This window comes from Leuresthes tenuis, unplaced genomic scaffold (genome assembly GCF_036924035.1).
Source record: "Leuresthes tenuis unplaced genomic scaffold, fLeuTen1.0.hap1 SCAF_3, whole genome shotgun sequence".
Taxonomy (NCBI): domain Eukaryota; kingdom Metazoa; phylum Chordata; class Actinopteri; order Atheriniformes; family Atherinopsidae; genus Leuresthes; species Leuresthes tenuis.
The window spans coordinates 36617536-36631472 of record NW_027325357.1 but is presented as its reverse complement, the minus strand read 5'-3'; the positions used below and the strand labels follow the sequence as shown (position 1 = coordinate 36631472).

The window sequence follows — 13937 nt, the reverse complement described above, 5'->3', positions numbered from 1 at the left end:
CTCACACTCACAAATCATGGCTGATTAAGGAGACACCCCTCCAGCTGTCAGTTTCACCAATCTTTTGAGTGGTGAGAGTGGAAATTGATCTATCAACCTTCCAGTTATTGGACAACCCACTCTAACCACTGAGCCACAGCCCCCCACCTTCTGAAGGATGTTTGAGGAAGTTTTTTTTCACAATTGGGCAGATTATAAATCTATAATCAGATTACGTTCAAACTGCTTTTAAACTTAATGATGGGTAGAATATCATCAAAAAGAAAAAAGCCTCTGTACTCTTTTCTCTCTAACTACAGGCCAATTTCAGAATTACTAGTTCTGTCTAAAATTGAGAAAATTGTCCTTAATCAACTTCAGATATTCTTAGAAACCCTTATGTAAAAAATTCTAATTAAAGTTTTAATTACCTCCTTTTCAATCTTTGATTCAGGAAACTGTTCTGTTTGTCTGCAGCCCTTGATACAGTGGATCAGAGTATTCTGCTTTAAAGCTTTCAACACCAACTTCTGCTTTGAGAACACCATTGCCACCAAGATAGTGAGTTACTTACCCAACAATAAGTCATGGATCAGCAGTGATATGAAGATACTGCTGAACAGCAAGCAGAGACCTTTCACCTCATTTCAGGAAGAAACAACAAGGGAATGCAGAAAGAACTAAAAGTGATGCTAATAGAGATGAAGGAGGTATAGATGAAAAACTGGAGAGCAAACTCCAAATGTTACTGATATTTAAGTCATGGTATTTCATGGAAAATTTGGTAATGACAGAAATTTGGACTTTCATCTTCTGGACTTCCTTGATCCTGTTCAGGTTTATGAGAGCCGAATGCCTATTCCAGCATTTACATTGTGGAAGAAGCCAGGTACACCCTGTACAGATCAGCAATCCATCACAGCTCTAACACTGACATATTATCATGCACACTCACACTTTAACTTCCCAATTAACCTACACTGTAAAATGTATGTCTCTGGTCTGTTGTATGAAATCAGAGCATTTGGCCAAAATTAACACAGGAACAAGGAGAATATGCAAACTCAGCACAGAGATATTGATTGATTGATTGATTGATTGATTGATTATATATATGCTGGTTGGGAAGGTAGAAACGAGTACAAGACCATGACAATGTAAAATTACTACCACAAAAGCATGTAAAAAAATACATGTGTATCAACATACAGTATTCAGACCAGCACAGGTAATATGAAACAGTTCATCTTCAGCCTGATTTTGATTTTTTTTAAGACCAGGAAGTCTAAATAAATAAGTCAAATGGAATGCAAATTGAATTTTTTTTATTAAATTTACATTCCATTTGTTAGCTGTCCATTTCCACACAACAACTATACTAACTATTGATGGGTTACTTTTTGCATTAACAATAAACAAAAAATATTTTATTTTCAACAATTTTTTATTGATTTTTCCATTAAAACAACCATACATTTGTTTGCAGCATATCATATTGAAAGTATGAGTATTCATAATAATAAAGCAGCTTCATCAGTCAAATGATGACAATCATCAAAAGTACCTAATCTACCCCCTCCCAAACCCTCCCAACAATTCCCGCTTGTCCCCTTAAGAGTCCAGGTCTTCGCAAGAGTAACCGTCAATTAGGGTTGTCCAACCCAGAATTACAGTAGGAGTATAATGCAGCACACCGATGCTTCATCAAGGATAAGTGAAAAAGCAAACAAACAGAAAGGAAAAAAGTAAAAAATAATTTAAAAAGGGAGGAGGTCTCGGTATAATATTGGTTTCCTAGTCCTTATTTAATGGTACTTGTAAGCTCTTATAGTACTCCAGAAATGGGGTCCAAGTTTCCTTAAAAGTTTGCAGGGAACCTTTAAGGCTGTATCTGTTTTCATGAGTTTCAGAAAATGTATAGTATCTCTAATCCATCTAGGAAAATTGGGCAGTGTTTGCTCCTTCCAGTGAGGCGTCTGTCAATCAGGGAAGTGAATGCTATGACTATGCGAGCTTTGCCTTTAAGCATAGCTAAGCTAAGCTTCTTAATATTTTACATAACCAAGTATTAATAAGCTTAGCTGCAGGTATTGAAGATAAATGAATGCAGGTGAATGATGGAGGGTCTAATGTGAAGAGTGGCAATTCAGCTTTTTCAACAGGGGGAGAAAGTTAAAAAGACAATAAGGAGGCAAGGTAGCTTAGAGGTTGCTTGTGATTGGGAGATGCAGGTGGATTTAGGAGGAAAGCTTGTTGTTCCCTAGGAAATAGCTTCTTCAAATCTAAGGCCTTATATCGTCTTGTGGTCTAGGAGTAGAATGAGAGTCTATTTCATAGAGCTTAGGTATGTGGAGTTAGGGGCAGAAGCAGAGCAGTGAGGATGGAAACTTAGGGTATGTCCAATGGAAGTAGGATGTAGAGGATTTGTTGCAAAGTTTGTTGTCTCATTGTTGAGGGAGTTGAGTGTAAGTGGACAGATTGTGAGGAAAATAGTGAAGGAAATGTCAGATGAGGCAGTAAAGTCCAGTCAGTGGATTTTGATTAGAAGAAGCAGTAGTAGCTGGGGGCCCAGCAGGGGGAGCACTTAGGGTAAACAGACTCTTGAAGCAAGGAAAGAAATCCAGTATATATTTAAGTGGAGGGTGTGGCCCATGTGAGCCTTTTGAAACCAGGCGGCCATTTTAGGTGAGTTGTCCTGTATGGCCTTGTTTTTGCTGGCATTTTTAGTGATTGTAGGACTGTTTAGGTGAGTTTGTCTGCTGAATCTGCGAGTGTGTCTTGTCCTGCCTCCACCTCTGGTCTCTCTATACTTTCATTACCCCCTACACGAACCAGGGTTTGAATCCCATTCCTACTTATCTTTACCTCTTCTATTTCTACCCCCTACCCGAACCACTGACTGGTGTGCAGTTGGTGAGAGTCTGGGGTAGCTTGTGGTTGTGGAAAAAAATATGGTTGTTGTGGTGTGAGGAGCACTGGATGGCATTAGGGGAGTGACTCTGGGACGTCAGTGATCGCTGTCGAGCCTCCTGAAGGTGTCGTGGGCCCAACTAGATGAAACACTGATGAAAGGAGGTTCCCACCTGATGACCCCAATGACATGTTGATCAGCACTGCTCACTGGTCTATATAGGGATTATAGGGATTATTTACTTAGTCTGGTCCATTTTCTTTTGTAGCACAAGTTTCTTGTGTTTACCTTGAATGTATCAAAATGCAGCACTGAGATCCAACAGGACAACCACAGACACAAGTCCGCTATCAGAGGTTAACAGGAGATCATTGTTTACTTTCACTAGTGCTGTTTCTGTGACATGTTGGACTCTGAATCCTGACAGAAACTCTTCAAATTACTTGTGTGTAAATGATTGCAAAGTAGAGCAGCAACAATTTTCTCAAGAATTTAGATATAAATGGGAGATTAGATATAGGTCAATAAATAGCTTACACTCCTGGATCGAGAGTAGTTTTTTTAAATTAAAAAAATGTGTCTTTAGACTATCTTTCCAGAATATTTGATACTCTTCTAAGTTAGAGGGATGCTATTTTCTTTCCAACTTTCTTGCTTTAAAGCATGCAGCTGTGAATTATACCGAGGAACCAACCTCTTCTGACTGATTGCCTTCATTTTCAGAGAGGCAGCTCTGACCAATCAGGTTCCAAGATGGTGGCGCGCTCAGCACTCCATGTATCGGAACTCTTTAATCAGTTTACTGTTTATTAAACGCCACATATGCACCGCCATATGTCAGATACAGCTAAAATGAACTACTTAGAATTGGTTCGATGCAAGACAGCTGTATTTCAAGCCACACAAACACAGGACACGACATCCCAACAGAGCTCGTCAGACCACTGGGGTCCCCATGGATTACTCTCCCAACCAGGAAGCGATGGAGGCGACGTCGAGAATGCAGGCAGAAAAGGGGCTGCCGATCCAGAGTAACAGCTAGGCTAAGGAGACAACCACACAAAACTTCACTACCAAGCCTCTTCGTCATGAATGCAAGATCACTTCCCAACAAGGTTGAGGATCTGGAACTTACCCTCTCCACGCAAAAAAACCATCCAGGATTGCTGTGTTATGGCGATCACAGAGACGTGGCTGACCCCAACCACCCTGGCTGAGGCTATCAAACTATGCGCCCTGAGCCGACAGGACATCAGACTCTGGTAATAGCAGAGGAGGGGGACTTTGTGTTTATACAAACACCAACTGGTGCACAAACGCTGTGACAATGGACACTTACTGCTCACCAGACGTGGAGTATTTAACTGTAAGACATTGACACTTACACCTCTTCTGTTCTGTTTTACATCAAATGCTGCATGGAAAATATCACTACTACAAATCAGATCTATGTGTTTCCCAAGAACAAGCTGTGGATGATCACGGATGTCCAGCTCCTGCTAAAGGCACGCAACACTGCTTTCAGATCTGGTAATATGCAGCTGTACAAGTCCGCCAGGGCAAACCTGAAGAGGATGCTAAAGCAGCTTACAAGCAGAAAATTGAGAACCTCTTTAGCAACTTTGACCCACCCACCAGTCATGGCAGGGGATACGGCACATCACCAAGCAAAACCACACCAGCAGCATCACCAACAGAAGTGCCTGGGAGGCGGAACAGCTGAACCGGTTCTTCGCCCACTTCGAGGTGGAGGGTATGACAACCATCAGTCCGGCTCCAGAAACCAGCAGCTGGACCCTCATCCTTCACCTGCAGAAGTCATCTGCATACTCCACATGGAAGGCACTCGGTCCAGACGGCTGCCCAGGACAAGAGGCCTCTATGTACTTTCATTACCCCCTACACAAACCAGGGTTTGAATCCCATTCCCACTTATATTTAACTCTTCTATTTCTACCCCTTACCCGAACCAGGGTTTGTATCCCCACCTCACTATGACTGGTGTGCAGTTGGTGAGAGGCTAAGGTAGCTTGTGTTTTTTTTTAAAAAAGATGGTTGTTGAGGTGTGAGGAGCAGTGATGGCTGGCATTAGAGGGGTGACTCTGGGATGCCAGTGATCACTGTCTGGCATCCGGGAGGTGTCGTGGGCCCAACTAGATGAAACACTGATGAAAGGAGGTCCCCACCTGATGACCCCAATGACATGTTGGTCAGCACTGCTCACTGGTCTATATAGGGATTATAGGGATTATTTACTTAGTCTGGTCCATTTTCTTTTGTAGCACAAGTTTCTTGTGTTTACTGTGAATGCGAACTTTGCCTTTTAAGGGAACGAGAACGAATTTCAGGGGAAAATCCAAATAGTATACATATGGCGTTGTGAGTAATATCTTTTTGAAACATGTTACTATAGGCATTAAAAATGTTGTGTATATAATCTACTGGCTGGCCTTTAAAGCATGGGCATGAAGGGTCCACATTGGGGAGAATCTTCGCCAGCCTTGCCTTGGTCAGGTGTGCTTTCAAGACAACTTTAAGATGTATCAAACTGTGCTGAGCACAAAGGGAAAACAAATGTATTAACCTAAGTACTGTCTCCCATTGCTCATCTCTCATTTTCTCTCCAAGGTCGTTTTCCCATAGTCTCCTAACATCTTGCAGTGAGTGAGGAATGATTTCACATATATTGTTGAAAAGAATAGAAATCAGTTGCGGAAATTAACCAAATTTACCATCCACATATAGCTTCGAGATGAATTTAATGCCCTTTGAACACCAAACTCCAAAGGTAGAGTCAGAGAGAGAGTGTGAGAGAAGAATAATCAATAATTATTCTTGATAGGAGAATGCACAGATGTTGTCTTTAATTTGAAATGCCTTCTAAATTGCGATCAAATTCTGATTGAGTGATACACCACAGGGTTAGAGTAAAAGTGGTTTGGAGGAGGGGGTGACGGGGCACATGGGGGTGACGGGGCACATAATACAGAACCTAAGTTGAGCGTGTAAACAGGCGTTTTCCATTTACACTCGGGCCTCACCTCTATCGAGTTGGTCTCTTTCAATCCAGTTTAACATAGCTTTTATATTGCATGCCCAGTAGTAATAAGTAAAGTTGGGTAGGGCCAGACCAGCAAGCTTCTTGGGCCTTTGAAGGGCACCTCTTTTGATTCTATGTGGTTTACCATTCCAAATAAACGATAATTTAATGCCTTTCGCCCGATGACTGCTGGGATAGGCTCCAGCCCACCCGCTACCCGATTAACGGACTGTCGGTATAGAAAATGGATGGATGTTATTCTGCAATGACTTAAAAAAGTTTTTTTTTTTTTTTTGTTTTTTTTTTTTTTTAAATCAGAATTGGAATGTTTTGAAAAGTGTAAATGAACTTTGGAAGCACGATCATTTTAATAAGATTAATTTGGCCCGCTATGGAAAGAGGAAGGTTCCTCCATCAAATCATGTCTTTTTTCTACATTTTTCAAATAAAATACCAAAATTCTTGGTGAAGAGGGAGGAGAAAGTTGGGGTGATCTCAACTCCAAGATATTTAAAGCCCTTCCTCACAATTCTAAATGGATATTGTGCTGCAGAAATTGGAGTGATGGGCTGATCAAGAGAATGCGTTTCACTTTTCTCAAAATTGATTTTGTATCCTGACATACACAAAGGAAACATAAACTGAACCAGAATGTTTAGAATGGTGGAAACAGATTTTAATGGATCTGAAACATAATGTCATCTGCCTATAGGTACAATTTGTGTGTAAGGCCCCCTTGTTTTTATACCCTGGAAGTCGTTAGATTGTCGTAGAGCAATAGCCAGAGGCTCTATGGCAATGGCAAAAACTAGAGAAGATAGGCTGCAGCCCTGACGTGTGCCCCTGACAAGAGAAAAGTACTCAGATTGCTGTCAATTGGTAATTACTCCTACTAGAGGGTGACAATAGAGGAGTTTTATCTAGAAAACTAGAACATTTCTGAAGAAATTTTGATGGGTGCCAAGCTGCTGCCCGTCAAAACAGAGAGACAGAGAGGCTGTGCTGTGCTGAGAGAGGGGTTAAAAAAATGTATGCATTGCCAGTCAAGCATTAGATATTTCAAATCCAGTCTGAAATATGAGCAAATCCATCTGGACCAGCCATTTTGTGTAATTTTAAAGACTTGATGGCTTGTAGGATTTCTGCATTGCATTCGGAACTGTATAGGTTGTTGTAATATTGTTTAAAAATGTAGCTAATTTCTGTGTGGTTTGTAATTAATTAACCTGTTTCACTATGAATCTTGGGAATAAGACGGGAAGACTGGGCCTGGCAAGCTTGCTCGGCCAGTAGCTTGCTGGCTTTGCCACCTAATTCGTAAACTTTAAATTGAGCTTTGGTAAGTAAGTATGTATGGAGAGTAAATATTATTTTGTCTGCAGCAGTGGTCTTTCTTAAAAACGTGTTGGAGAAGGGGAGGATGAATATTGGCTATCAATTTCTGCAAGGGATCATGAAATGTCATTAAGTTTGGATTCTGTTGCTTTTTTGCCCTGGAAGAGTTTTCAATAATTTGACCCCAAAGAAAGGCCTTGAGGGTTTCCCACAAAGTTGAATTTGAGATTTCTGGGGAGACATTAATTTCCAGAATAAAGGAAATTTAAGAGGAGACGTGGTTCACAAATTGTTTGTCAGCTGGTAGGAGGGGGTTGTTTCCAGTTGCGAGAGGGTCTGGGACCGTTGGGTAATGCTACGTGACACGAGACAGCACCATGATTTGATATAGTGATGCTATGATATGAGCAGGAGGTAACATTTTGAAATAATCTATTATCTAAGAAAAAGTAATCAATCCGGGTATATGTATCATGAACATTGGAGAAGAAGGAGAATGCTTTCTTGTTATTAAAGTTGAATTTCCAAATATCCGAAACCCCATTGTGCGCAATGAAATCATTTAATAATTGTTATCACTGGGTATTGTAGAAAATAGCTTAAGAAATTGTAATCCTCATAGTTTGGGCCATAGACATTGACTAAAATGACAAGACTGGCAAATAGTTGACCTGAAACAATGACAAATCTCCCATTTGTATCAGCAATTACCTCCTTGGCTTGAAACAGAATATCCTTATGTATGAGAATTGCTGTTCCTCTGGCTTTAGCATTAAATTGTGAATGGTATACCTGCCAGACCCAACATTTTCTTTAGGTAATTTACATGGTTATTCTTAAAGTAGGTTTCCTGTAAGAAAACTGTATCTGAATTCAATTGCAGGTAAGATCCGATTTTCTGTCTTTTCACCCATGTATTCATACCTTTTAAGTTTAATGACAGAAAATGGATGGGCCGATTTTGATTGCGGTTAAGCGTAGTCGTAATATATTAAAAGGATATGGGAGTGAGCGGTGAGGGTAGCGAGACTGGGGGAGAAAACAAAACAAAAACAACAATAATGTATGAGAAAATCAACATGATCAAAAATAAAAACTCCTTGTAATAAGGTGATGAAAGGCATCTGAGTGGGGACGGGGGATAGAACAGTGTTCTTAACTAACAGCTTAAAGAACACCTAACTTGCACTAGGACTCTGTTTCCAGCATAAAAAAGAAGAAAAAAAATGACTCATTTTAGGATAGGATTTAGGATTGCCACAAGCAATGTGTACATTTATATATGTGTATCTCAAACCAAAAAGGTGGCAGCAACAAGAACATTATGCATAAAAAAAACACAGTATGTTTAGTACATGCCTTGGTGTCTGTTTCTGTGTGTTCCCATGCATGTAGTTGTTACCATATAAACATGGAGAGAAACGGACCTTAGTTAATACCTATCAGCGTGGCAGTACTCAAGTAGTTTTCACATAGCAGCTTCAGGATCCACTCCTTGGTTTGGTAATGATGGATCCATGCGATGAATGAACGGGGAGGATCATTCTGACTTTTACGGGGAATGGCGATTCTGTGAGCCCAATCAATAGTTGGAGTATTGGAAAAGGCATCTGCGCCAAACGTTTCTTTCAAAAACATCTCCACGAAAACGGTTGGTTGCACGCCTTCAGCTTTCTCAGGTAAGCCAGTTATATGGATGTTATTTCACCTCAACCTATTCTCCAGGTCGTCCGTCTTGAACTTGAACCCCTTGTTTTCGTTGGACAGGGCTAAGCAGGTGGATTCAAGTGATGTCAATGTAGCCTCTATGTGGTTGAGTGAAGTTTCCATATGTTGAACTGTCTGGTCGTGCCGGTCGATAATTGCTCGGTGCGCAGAGAGTTGGTCAGAAAGCTTGGCTACAATGCGGTCCTCCATTGCCTTGAGGAGTTTCTCCATGTCCGCTAGGGTTAGCGGCGTATTGCTAGCATGTTGCTCGGTTTGGCTAGCTTGCGTTTCCTCACCTTGGCTATTTTCCGAAGACTGCCCGTCTGTGGCTTGGTTTGCTTTTTTACTAAGTAGGCCTCTTTATTAGACGTTCTCACAGGTTAACTGAAATAGGGGCTCTTATTGTTCAAATTTAATCAGAATTTCAACATAGCTCTCCCGATATGCGACCTATTCCGCAATTCGTCAAACCAGAAGTCAAAATGCATTCTGTTTTTTTTGTTTTTTTTACCAAAAGCCACCCTCTTACTCAGACTATGTTTCGGCTATCAACACATGACATTCCTCTAATTCTTTGGCACTGCTCAAAATCCTTTCAGGATATGTTTGCTTATGGTATATACACGTAAAAAGAAAGATTGATACTTACAGGTACATCCACATACTTTGAGGCAGCCTTCACCTTTTAAATGAAAGAGAGAAAAGTGGGTGACACACAAAGGCTACTATGGTGAGACTAACTCATAGTGGTGTAATGTATGCTAAACTGGCAGCCATGGTGCAAACGTGAACTTCAATAACCTGGCTTTTTAATAATGTGGAAGCAGAGCGGAGGTGTTGATGCATTTTAAGCTGAACTGCATTACAGTTTCACAAAACTTGAAACTGTCAGCACAGATCATAAGTTTTGAATCCTAGATGCTGCTGAACACATGTCTGCCTTGATCTAGACCATAATTAGTTTCTAACTGTTAACAAGGATTTTACCTGCCCAGATATTGATGGATTCATTAAGTACGGGTGGTTTGATAAGATCAAATCCGGTCACTGACGATGAATGGATGTCATGTGACTGTAAAGCACTGAAAATGGTAAGTATTCTGAAAGCATTTTTACTGAAAGAAAAACAGTGTGTAAAACATTAAACGTTGTACTTACCGTGAAATAAAGGAAGGAAGAGAAGAGAGTTCCTTCATCATATCTGGAGAGCTTGGATAACACATTCTCTAGAATGACAACAAACTAAGAAAAAACAGAAAAACAGCTGGGTGAGAAGGACTATGAAAAAGTAGTAATTACATACAAACCTGATGTATAGAAAGCTGGAAAGTTTTCTTTGTCCAAACCGTTTTTTGTTTTTTTTTTGTTTTTTTGTTACAAACACAAATAAAAAGGAAATACTTTTTGTCTTGAACAATGAACATTGTCATGGTGCAAAAGGCATATAATGGTGTGACACACAAACAACCTTTTTTCGAAGTGTGCTGTTATTTCAGCAGGACATCATTCTGCACTTCCAAACGTGTGGCAGTGAATATGTGCTTGACTGACCTACATGCAGTCCTAATCTAACATTGAAAATGTATGGAGCATCATGATGAGCAGAATTAGACAACAGCCATGGACTGCTGAGCAGAATATAGTATTCAGCAAGAATGGAAACATATTCCTTTAAAAAACTGCCAAAATTAGTGTCCTCATTCCCAATCATTGAAATAAAATCCCTCAACTAAAAGGAGGGCTGATGTCACACAATGTTTCTTTTTAAAATGCTTTTTGAGTGTGGTATTAGCCAAAAATTCTGCATTTGTTCCTATTTTCTAATTACAATGGACTTACTCTCTAAGGAGACACTGAAAATAATTTTCTTTCGTACATGTCTGTTAAAAAAAGATTCAAATTAATTAACAAATTACATTGTTAAGTTTTTGTTGGATTAAAGAAAACGTCACAACACAAAAAAGTGTGGCTGACATGCTCTGTCTCTGTTAGTGAATGATTTGATCTGTGATCATCATATTGATATATTTTGTCTTACAGAAACCTGGCTGCAGCAGGAGGATCATGTTAGCATTAATGAATCAACTCCCTATGACTATTTAAATGTTCACGTTCCTCGAACCACAGGCAGAGGAGGAGGAGTGGCAGCTATCTTCAGATTAGGATTACTAATCAGTCCTAGACCCAAGATTAGTTTTAGCTCTTTTGAATCTCTGATTCTCAGTTTTTCCCAAAGTGGAAATCACAAAAACCTCTTGTGTTTGTTGTTGTGTATCGTCCACCTGGCCCTTATTCTGAGTTTCTGTCTGAATTCTCAGAGTTTTTATCCCAGTTAGCGCTGAGTACAGATAAAGTCATTGTAGTGGGTGACTTTAATATTCATGTAGATGTTGAAAATGACAGCCTAAACTTTAATTCTATATTAGACTCTATTGGATTTTCTCAGTGTTCACAGACCTACTGACTGCCTTAATCATACCCTTGACCTTGTGCTGACTTATGGCATTGAGAGTAAACAGTTAACAGTGTTCCCTTATAACTCTGTCTTGTCTAGATTTTTAAAGAACTTTTGAATTTACATTACTTGACTATACGGCTTCTGAGAAGAATTTTACATATAAAAGGTGTCTATCAGAGAATGCTGAAACCAGATTTAATGAGTTGATTTCATCGTCCTTTTCTTCACTGCCATGTGTAGATATGACAGAGGACGGCTACCTAAATTTTACTCCAGTAGAACTTGACACTCTTGTTGACAGCACTATAGCTTCAATGCGTACAACACTGGACAATGTTGCCCCTCTGAAAAGGAAGGTAATCAGTCAGAAGAGGTTGGCTCCTTGGTATAATTCACAGCTGCGTGCGTGAAAGCAGACTGCAAGAAAGCTGGAGAGACAGTGGCGTTCTTCTAATTTAGAAGAGTCTCAATAAGTCTGGAAAGATAGTTTAATAATGTACAAGAAAGCAGTTCGTAAAGCTAGAACTGCTTATTATTCATCATTGATAGAAGAGAATAAGAACAATCCCAGGTTTCTTTTCAGCGCTGTTGCCTGGCTGACAAAGAGTCCGAGCTCTGTTGAGCCATGCATTCCTTTAACTCTCAGCAGTGATGATTTCATGAGATTTTTTATCAATAAAATTGTTTCTATCAGAGAGAAGATTAATGGAATCCTTCCCACTATTATCACTGATGTATCATCAAGTAGAGCAGCTTTGGAAGTGTCTTTAGAACCTGATTTGTATTTAGACAGCTTCTGCCCAGTTGATCTTTCTGAGCTAACAACAGCAATAGTCTCTTCTAAACCATCAACTTGTATTTTAGACCCAATCCCAACCAGACTGTTCAAGGAGGTTTTCCCCTTAATTGACACTTCCATATTGGATTTGATCAATCGGTCTTTGTTGACAGGATATGTACCTCAGACTTTTAAGGTTGCTGTAATTAAACCTTTACTTAATTAAACTACTCTTGATTCAGAAGTGTTGGCTAATTATCGACCTATATCCAATCTCCCTTTTTTGTGCAAAGTTCTTGAAAAAATAGTTGCAGCTCAACTTTGTGATCATTTACATAGAAATAATCTGTTTGAAGAGTTTCAGTCAGGATTCAGAGTGCATCATAGCACAGAAACGGCACTGGTGAAAGTTACCAATGATCTCCTCTTAGCCTCTGATAGCGGACTTGTTTCTGTGCTTGTCCTGTTGGATCTCAGTGCTGCATTTGATACGATCGATCACAGCATTCTGTTAGAGAGACTTGAACATTTTGTTGGGATTAAAGGAACTGCATTAGGCTAGTTTAACTCATATTTATCTGATAGATTCCAGTTTGTTATTGTAAATGAAGAATCTTCCTCACACATCGGAGTAAGTCATGGAGTTCCTCAGGGTTCTGTGCTTGGACCAATTCTTTTTACTTTGTACATGCTTCCATTAGGTGACATTATTAGACAGCATGGCATATTTCCATTGTTATGCTGATGATACTCAGCTGTACTTATCTATGAAACCAGATGAAACCAGTAGGTTGGTTAGACTACAAGCCTGTCTTAAAGACATAAAGACCTGGATGACTCAGAACTGTCTGCTTTTAAATTCAGACAAAACTGAAGTTGTTCTCTTTGGACCTGAGCGCTTCAGGGAGAAATTGTCTAGTTATATAGTTACTCTAGATGGTATTTCCTTGGCTTCTAGTTCTACAGTGAGGAACCTTGGAGTTATTTTTGACCAGAATTTATCATTGGACGCACATATATAAAGCAGTTTCTAGGACTGCCTTCTTTCACCTTCATAATATAACCAAAATCAGAAACATCCTGTCTGATGCAGAGAAACTAGTTCATGCATTTGTTACTTCAAGATTGGACTACTGTAATTCATTATTATTGGGCTGTCCCACATATTCTCTGAAAAGCCTCCAGCTGATCCAAAATGCTGCAGCCAGAGTTCTGATGAGAACTAACAGGAGAGATCATGTTTCTCCAGTTTTAGCTTCTCTTCATTGGCTTCCTGTTAAATTCAGAATAGAATTTAAGATTCTTCTCCTCACATATAAAGCTCTTAATGACCGAGCTCCATCATATCTTAAAGATCTCATTGTAAGATATTTTCCTAACAGAGCACTTCGCTCCCAAACGGCAGGTTTAATTGTTGTTCCCAGAGTTTCAAAAAGTAGATTGGTAGAGCCTTCAGTTATCAGGCCCCTCTCTTGTGGAATAAGCTGCCAGTAAATGTCCGGGAAGCAGACACCCTTTCCACTTTTAAGATTAGGCTTAAAATGTTCCTTTTTGATAAAGTTTATAGTTAGGGATGGCTCAGGTGACTCTGAAACATCCAATAGTTAAGCTGCTATAGGGTTAGACTGCTGGGGGACCTCATCTGTCACACCTTTCCTCATTTTGCTCTCTTTTTCCCTCTGTTTAAGATCTCAAATGATATTATGTACATGTGACATTATTGTGGTTT

The 13937-nt window shown here is 39.8% G+C and overlaps 1 protein-coding gene across 3 annotated transcripts in view; it reads right to left on the bottom strand.

Moving 5' to 3' along the window:
* The window catches only part of LOC140303956 (calcium-dependent secretion activator 1), a 628956-nt gene that overhangs the window by 164171 nt on the left and 450848 nt on the right, over window positions 1-13937 (bottom strand). For all 3 annotated transcript variants that reach the window (XR_011915223.1, XM_072382952.1, XM_072382951.1), the window contains exons 22-23: window positions 10131-10214; window positions 9622-9654 (exon numbers count right to left, since the gene is read on the bottom strand). Coding sequence is in view for 2 of the 3 variants with exons in the window: in XM_072382952.1 (XP_072239053.1) it covers window positions 9622-9654; window positions 10131-10214 (117 nt within the window). In the remaining variant the exon portion in view is untranslated. The remainder of the gene's footprint in view (window positions 1-9621; window positions 9655-10130; window positions 10215-13937) is intronic.